Raw genomic sequence first — 8,815 nt, 5'->3', positions numbered from 1 at the left:
ACTTTTTATTGAAAAGTAGTACAGACAGTGACTCACCTAGTCTAAGTTACCATGAATCTTATATCAGCAGAATCTGAATTGATGACAAATAATTATGCTATCTTTGGGGTAGAACTTTTTTTCTTTAATTTTTACTTATTTAAGTAATCTCTACACCGAACTTGGGGCTCGAACTCATCACCCTGAGATCAAGGGTTACATGCTCATCTGACTGAGCCAGCCAGACACCCCCTGGCGTAGAACTTATTTGATAGTTTACAAACAGTGTTATGGACCAATCTACTTTTTACAGAGAAACTAAGAATGTGCCATGGCTGGTTCAAAAATGAAAACTCTAGGCATTTAATTAGTTTTGTCAATGACACGGCAGAACTAATTTGATGACTATATACTAAATGTTTGAAATTCTAAATTGTGTAATTTTTTTGCACTATGTGTGTATCGCCTTACAAGAAAACTGAAAATAATTCTGTCTGTTGTTGCCACCATATTAGTAATTGCCTCGTCTACACCAATTGGTAGAGCTCAGGTCTCCCCTTTGTAATAATTCTAGTACTTCTTTAAACATATCTTGGGATTAGCAGCTGTCAACAGTTAGAACTTGAAACAGATTCAGTTACAGGAGTGGAAGTTGAGCCAGACATTTAATGCCACTCTCACCAGGTGAAAGAGAGAAAAATGAAGAGAGAGGGAGAGACCATTACTTATGGGGTTATATGAACTTCAAGTCTGTTTTTATCATCAAGAGAGGTTGTACTTTAAAGGAGAAGAGACAGGGACTACGTTTCCACGAACTATGTTGGAGCTTGAAAGTGTGGGTTTATTTCTGAACTTTTGAACGTTTAAAATTAAAAACTAGCTCTGAACTGTGTTCAAATCCTATTATAAAAATTCACTCTTATCATTTATGCATCTGTATGATATAGAAAAATATAGAGTTAAAGGAATAGACTTCAGTTCTATTTCAGAAAATGTTTAGAATTTGAATATTGAATATATTCCCAGTTCATACACAGCCGTCTTGTCTCTTATTTCCTCACATGGTGGGAGGGGGCAAGGGAGTACCCTGGGTCTCTTTATGAGGGCACTAATCCCATTCATAAGGGTTTCAGTCTCATGACCTAATCACCTCCCAAAGGCCCAACCTCCAAATACTATCACATTGGGAATTAGGAGTTCAACATTCAGTCTGTAGCAATGACTCCTTGGCCTTTGGCTTGGCCAATAAACTAGTAATGCTATTTACAGAGATGGAGTTTATGGGCAGCAAGAGAAGTTCTGGGAAGGGGGGAGGTGAGACTGAGGTAGTTTAAAATAACTAAACTGAGGGGCGCCTGGGTGGCTCAGCACGTTAAGCATCTGACTCTTGATTTCGGCTCAGGTCATGATCCCGGGGTTGTGGGATCAAGCCTTGTGTGGGGCTCCGGGCTCAGTGGGGAGTCTGCTTCTCTCCCTCTCCCTGAGCCCCTCCCCCTGCTTGCACGCACACACACTCTCTCTCTAAAATAAGTAATAAATCTTTAAAAATGACTGCATTGAGACTGAGGTAGCTCTAGGCTATCCAGATAGAAATACTGAATGGTCTGCCCTGATCTGGATCTCAGGAAGGAGGTTCAGTGGGAGACATTCGCATGGGAATCATCAGGGTCTATGTGGTCGATGACATTCTTGTGCAGCACTCAAGAGGATGGGTCGAGAATCAGGAGCCGACCCTCCCACGCCCACCTGTGACAAACAACTCAAGCTCAGTGACCTAGGTCCCAACGATGGCAATACTAGCAGTCAGTCTGTAACCGAGGCTAGGGTTGGAGATGAAGATCTTGCAATATGCCCGGAGTGCAGAAAGCTGCTAGCAGCCACAGCAGGACTGTTTGAATGTGGTTGTGGACACCCAAGCCATTAGGTGAGACTGTCCAAAGAAAGCAGGTGGAATGAGGAGAAGGGATGGAGTTAAACAGGGGGGAAAGCCATCCAAGAACCTGAAAAGAAGCAACCAGCAAGGTAAGAGGAGAAACAGAAGATTTTCAAGCAGGAGGGAGTGGTCACCATTGAGAAATGCATCAGAAAGGACAAGGCAGTTAAGGACTAAAAAGCCCCCTGTGGGTTTCACAGCCAGAAGATGTGGATGACCTTCATGGGAGCAAGTTCAATGCATAGGCAGTGCATCTGGTCACAGTCGAGATTGTTGATGGGCAGTAGGAAGTGAGCCAGTAAGTGTAGAAGAAAGTTGTGTGGGTAAGGAAGAGTTGTGGCTCGGGAGGGTTGAGGTCAATGGAAAAAGTCTTTTTTTTTTTTTCAGATGGGAGAGACTTCATTCATTTGTTTACAATGTTATTGAGCCTCTGTTGTGAGTCAGACGCTGCCAGGCACTGGGGACACAATGGTGAATCAGACAGATGCAGTGTATAGGTAGGTGCTCAGGGAGTACATGACAGAAGGAAGATCCGGTGAGCAGCTGAGGAAGGATGAGGCTTGAGATCCTGTAGACAGGTCAGCTCTGCAAAGAAGGGTTTCGTCCCCAGTGGAACAGGAAGGCGTTAGGATGCATCAGATGTGGTTGTTGAAAATCACCCATAGAGGGGGAAGGCAGGTGAGAGAGTTTGGTCGACCAGAAGCAGCATCATCTATTGATGAGGAGAGGCAATGTGTGGGCGTGATGGCTTATAATACGTGAATTGAATGAAACAATATTTATGGTGATATTTGGAGCATAACTGGCACCAATTACATGTTAATGAAATTTGAATTTATGTTCAGCACCTCTGGACTATGTCAGGGAGAGGCTTTTAAAACTTAAGTAGTATCATAATTGAAAAGGTCAGTTGTTGAAAACTGGTCTGGTTCAGTGGACTATGATAATGGATAGATAGCTGCTTTTCTCTCAAGATTACTTTTTGGAGGGAGAATCACCACTGCTGAATTTGAGTATCTTTAAAAAAATTCCTTAAGGGATACCTGGCTGGCTCAGTCCATAGAGCATGCAACTCTTGATATCGGGGTCATGAGTTCAAGCCCCACACTGGGCATAGAGATTACTTAAAAAAACATTCCTTGAAATATGTGTTAATAGAACAGGATTTAAAGGTATCTGAGCAGGACAATACTGTTTTCTGTCCTGCCTGCTTCTGATGGCTCTACAAGGCTTACAGATGTTTCACAGGAGTTTCCTGGTGAGATCTTTGTAACCTGTAGTGAATGTGACAGTTATGGCCTTTTCGGGTTTTATTTGAAGCACAGTTTCAAGAAGGCTCTTTCTAGGCCAGGCATCTTGTTTGAACGAAGATCCGTTTCTTCCCATGTTTGGGTTTCAGGCTTTTATAAAAGTTCCTCTGAAATAGTAACTCTTCAAAAGTAGCTATTGCTGTGATTTCATTAAATTCTCATGCCTTTGTTTTTCTCCCCCAGGATTCTGCCTCAGAAGCACATAAAATAGATTACTCGTTCTAAAACAGAAAACAGTGGCAACGTTTTGCTGAGTTTCCAGACCTTTCCCAAGATGGAACCAATAACATTCACAGCGAGGAAGCATCTGTTTCCTCACGAGGGCTCCGTGGACTTCAGCCTGCAGCTGGTGGGCTCCTTGTGTGTGCACTCTCTGACCACCATGCCGATGCTGCCCTGGGCCGTGGCAGAGGTGCGCAGGCTCAGTGGGCAGTCCTCCAAAAAGGAGCCTGGTGCCAGGCAAGTCCGGCTTTGTGTTTCCCCCTCTGGACTGAGATGTGACTCCGAGCCGGGGAAGAGTCAACAGTGGGATCCGCTGATATGTTCCAGCATCTTCGAGTGTAAGCCCCAGCATGCTCACAAACTGATTCACAACAGTCACGATCCAAGTTACTTTGCTTGTCTGATTAAGGACAATGCAGCCAGTCAGCAGAGTATCTGCTATGTGTTCAAAGCCGATGATCAAACAAAAGTAAGTGGAAGTGGGGATGAAAGTGATGGAGGTGTAGCGGGATGGCTTTCATTGCACTGGGGGTCAGGACGTTGACTTTATGGATACTGGGATGAATAAGAGGTTGCTGTGGTCATACATAGATTATTTCGCTGGGTTTTTTGGTTTATGGGGATAGTTGTGTTTTTTTTTTTTATAGTTTTGAAGAACATTTGACAACAGCTATTAGGAATTATAATTTTATGAGTTCAAAAATTCAACAGAGAAATCTGCCTCAACTTGTAAATAAGAGCTGAACTGTTAGGGTTCAGATCATTTAAGGTGTGTGTTCTAAAGCAGTGCTTCTCAAACAGAAATGTGCACATGAATCACCTGGAGATCTTGTTAAAATACAAATTTGGGTCCAGGAGGTCTGGGACGGACCCTAAGACTACATTTCTAACAAGCTGCCAGGGTGATGCTGATGCTGTTCCTTTGCAGATTGCAGTTTGGGTAGTAGAGTCCTACCTACATCAGTGAGCTCCACATCTTTGACCCTGTTAAAAAATATATATGTATTTAGAAGTTACATATGACTACTATTAGCCAATTTCCCAAGGTATCACGGTCACTTAGCAAAGACTGTTGATAAGAATGGTGGATATGAATCCAAGTTTTGATACTTGCAGGTTTTGTGTGTGTGGATGCCAACTTTGTGTCAGATCTGATTAACTCATTATTGTTATATCTCATGATGTGGCTGAGAAAAGTATCATATGAGAAATGGTAAAAGTATAGTCAGCTCTATGACTTTCCTGGGTATTGGCGCTTGCATTGTTGTTACCTTGTTTTGCGGTTCTGTGCAGGACCTGTTTAAAGTCACTTGTCCATTTTGTGAGGCTCAGTTTAGATAAAATTGAAAACATAATCCTTATGGCCACGTTCTCAACTGGGCTCATGTGAACTTTGATATAGCCTCCACTGCTGGCTAACCCCGTGGGCTGAGGAATGCCCCTGCCAGGCCTAGCATCCCTCTGTGGCTGTCTGCCATGCACTGAGTGAGGAGGCCAGTGCCAATCATGTGGTAAATGTCAGTAAATGGAAATAGAAATGCTAATGTTTTTCTCTCTGTACCGCACTGTTTTGTTGGTTTTTTGTTTGTTTGTTCTGCACACCCTCCAGGGTGCAAGAACTTCATTTAGAAATTCATGCTCTTGGTGACCTAAGTAGGTTCTTAGAGATTCCCTTTTAAGCAAAAGTGGTTCTTGGGCTCATTCATTCAGTGAGTGCTGCTTCAGATGCCGTGCAAGAGGATATCAGTACAGGCTAGAAGGAAGGCAGAGGCAGTGGTAGGTAGATCGCCCGTGGACCGTGTCCAGGTCATGACTGGAAGACAGAGAACGGAGCCTAACACACTGGCTCTAAGGAAGGTTTTCTTCAAGGAAGCTTACAACCACTACTTTACCCACAGAACTGGGTATCTCCTTAGTCATAAATCATTTAATGTTATTATCCATGCATCTCAAATAGACGGGACAGCATCCCAGTACAGAGGTTCTGAGGGACCAAATTCCAGTCCAGTCTGCCGCTTATAAACTGGTGGCCTCACGCAACTCTGAGCCTATTGTCTCATCTGTAAAATGGGGATAATTAGCATGTCTATCTCATAATGTTGCCAGGGGGACCAAATGAGCTAGAACGACACCTTAGGAAGCACTGACAGCCATAAAAAAAATCTTCATTAAAGGAAGTTTTACTGGAAGCAGATGAAATGCTAATTTCACTTTAAGTCTAAGGTAATAGGAAAAAGGAGGCCAAGATGAGTGTCTTCAGCTCCCAAGATCCTGGTCATCCTTGAGCAACATTTTTATAAACTAGATACTTTAAAAACTGCATAAATAAACTTAATGGTTCCTATTATTTGGGCAAATTCCAGAATGTAAATGAAAGGACTGAACAGCCTGTACTCCAGGCCTGCTCTATATAAGGACTGAATTTCCTTGGGGAGAGTCTTTGTGTGGAATAGTTGTCCAGCACTTTACACTTTTGACTCTTTCCCAAAATTTTTTACAGCCGTCTGAGAACAGGCTCCTGGCCGGTCATCCAGATGCCTAACAGGAAAAAGAGATTTATAACTAAATTCTGTAACTGGAGCTCCCAGTGTTGCTGAAAGTAGACAACTGGCCTTACTCTGTGTTCTGAAAAGCCATGGTAGAAATATGAATTAGGTCTTGAGTTATTTTTGGCTTGCATACAATTCTTCCAAGCACAAATTGCCAGTACTCGGAGTAATACATTGCTGTCATCCTGCTCCTTGTTTAAAAGAGTAATCTGTAGCAGAGTTACCTCAATCAGTGATTCAGTTTTGTTGGAAACTGAATGGTAAACCAAATTGGCCCCGATTCTCCATCTGGCATCATAGCTTTGATGTTCTTGGGACATCTCTGGCACCGTATCTCATGGTAGCGGATTATCTGCTGATGGAGCATGTTAACCTATGTCATCATTTCTCGTGATTATTTGAAACATTTGCTCAGTGAAATCATTCTCCAGATTAAGGCCTCTCCTAAATAGATGAGGTCACTTTCGGTGGTGCTTGCCAGAGGAGATATATGCATTTACTGCCAGGGTTAGAAGCACAAAACTACTACTTGAGAGGAAACCCTTAAATAGTATATAAATTAACTTGCTGAAAATGTCTAGGGAGAAGAGGCATATAGAGGAATAATTTTTAGAACCCAAGATGAGACTGTGTTTCCCATTGTATGTTCCATAGAATATATTCAAGGTGTTCCATAGAGAAAGGCTTCCACGATCAAAATGCATTAGGTCAGCATCTCCAACTTTTTGACGTGAGGATCCCTTTTTAGTCTTAAAAATTATTGAGGATCCCAAAGAGCATGGAGGTGGGTTATATTTATTAATAATTACTGTACTAGAAATTAAAACAGAAATTATGAAGGTACTAATTTCTTCATTTGTTAAAAAACAAAAGTAATATGCCCCTTATGTGTTAGCATAAGGAATATTTTTGTGAAAAATAACTATATGTTTTCCAAAAATATTTAATGATAAGAGTGACATAGTTTTACTTCTTGGTTTTTTGTTTGCTTGTTTTTTCACATCTTTTTTTATCTGGATTAATAGACAACTACTACTGGATTCTCCACTGCTTCTTCATTCATTCTGTCATGATATGTTATTTTGGTTGAGTATATGAAGAAAACTTGTCCTCACACAGCTATGTGGTAGGAAAATGGAGAAACATTTTATAGCCTTTTTAGAAAATTGTGGATATTTTTTTACTACTATACCAAAACTTGACAAGTGGTAGTTGCTTAAAGGCTTGTTGCAATATGAAATTTGAAATTGTATCAAAGCGCTCTTGCACTTTGTTATATTAAAATCCATTGATCTGGGGTACCTGGATGGCTCAGTTGTTAAGCATCTGCCTTTGGCTCAGGTCATGATCCCGGAGTCCTGAGGTCTAGCCCCGCATCTGGCTCCCTGCTCAGCAGGAGGCCTGCTTCTCCCTCTCCCACTCCCCCTGCTTGTGTTTCCTCTCTCCCTGTCTCTCTCTGTCAAATAAATGAATAAAGTCTTTTAAGAAGAAAATAAAAAATAAATAAAATCCACCGATCTGTCATGCATTTTTAAGAATCTTTTAAGCACGTATGACTGTGTAACATCATGCATTGATTATTCGGAAGATATTGGTTCACTGAGTTATATAGTCCACACTCTGAGAACCACGGTTTTAGAGAAGCTGTCTTTTCTATTTCACTCTTGAGTTGTACACTAGTCCATGAAATCCCCAAATTTATTGGGCCATAGATTACAGTTTTCTCATAACATCCAAGAACATCCCTCAGAACACATGTGAACACAGTGGGATAAGGTTCTGGGTTGAAGTGTAGTTTTGAGTTTGGGTCCATGGTAGGAAGTGAAGACATCCATCCTGGAAAACAGATGGTTGCATGAGTGACCCTGACTAGATCTTTCCCCCATCATATCACAAAGAAATCAGGAGTTCTGCCCAGACTCAGCCCTTGAAAAATAGTCTAGTTTTTTCCTCCTCCAGTTAGTTCTTCAGCTTTGTCTATTCTATGAAAATCTGTACTCAGAAGAACATCAGATTTGCCACTCACTTGAGTTTTACTTGAGATCATTCGTAAGAATATTTCTGATTCTATCCTTTTCTTTATTTACCGAGGAAAAAACTCTGCTTCCTTGAAAGGGAGTTTCCATCACTGAGTTGCAGGTGGTGTAAGTGCTGGGGCTTCTGACGTTGTCTGTTGCTGTTTTGTGTCAATAGGAAGAAACAATGGATTTTGAAAGGGGAGTGGAGGGTATTATTAAGATGGTAGTAAATGGAGAAGTGTAGATTGGTGAGCAGGGAGGGAACAGTAGGTGCGGGACCCCAGGGTAAGTCAGAGATTGGGTACATGAGAGCAGTTTTACTAAGTGCTCATTGTTTTTTAACTGATCTTCCTTTTCTACTTGAAATATGTCCTGGCTTTTCAAACACTGGTTTTGACTCTCTTCAGATTCTGATCTTCCAGATGCTGTGTCCAGTCTGGGCACAGTGTGGATATTTCATAATTGTGGTGGGACAGATGTCATTAATGTGGGAGTGCTCGTGGGCTTCCCTTTCTCCATCAGAGAATCTGGTATTTGCTAGAATCTTTTTTTTTAATATTGTGAAATTTTTATTTTTTTTTTTTATTTTTTTTTTTTTAAAGATTTTTTATTTATTTATTTGAGAGAGAGAGAATGAGAGACAGAGAGCATGAGAGGGAGGAGGGTCAGAGGGAGAAGCAGGCTCCCCGCCGAGCAGGGAGCCCGATGCGGGACTCGATCCCGGGACTCCAGGATCATGACCTGAGCTGAAGGCAGTCGCTCAACCAACTGAGCCACCCAGGTGCCCCTGAAATTTTTATTTTA

The 8,815-nt window shown here is 41.7% G+C and overlaps 1 protein-coding gene across 4 annotated transcripts in view; it reads left to right on the top strand.

The window, feature by feature from the left end:
• Positions 1-3,496: 3,496 nt before the first annotated feature.
• The window catches only part of TBC1D1 (TBC1 domain family member 1), a 215,689-nt gene continuing 210,370 nt past the window's right edge, over positions 3,497-8,815 (top strand). For all 4 annotated transcript variants that reach the window (XM_044913007.1, XM_044913008.1, XM_044913005.1 and 1 more), the window contains exon 1: positions 3,497-3,913. In XM_044913007.1, coding sequence (XP_044768942.1) covers positions 3,497-3,913 — 417 coding nt within the window. The remainder of the gene's footprint in view (positions 3,914-8,815) is intronic.

Source organism: Neomonachus schauinslandi, chromosome 2 (genome assembly GCF_002201575.2).
Source record: "Neomonachus schauinslandi chromosome 2, ASM220157v2, whole genome shotgun sequence".
Taxonomy (NCBI): Eukaryota; Metazoa; Chordata; class Mammalia; order Carnivora; family Phocidae; genus Neomonachus; species Neomonachus schauinslandi.
This window is presented reverse-complemented; position numbering and strand designations above follow the sequence as displayed.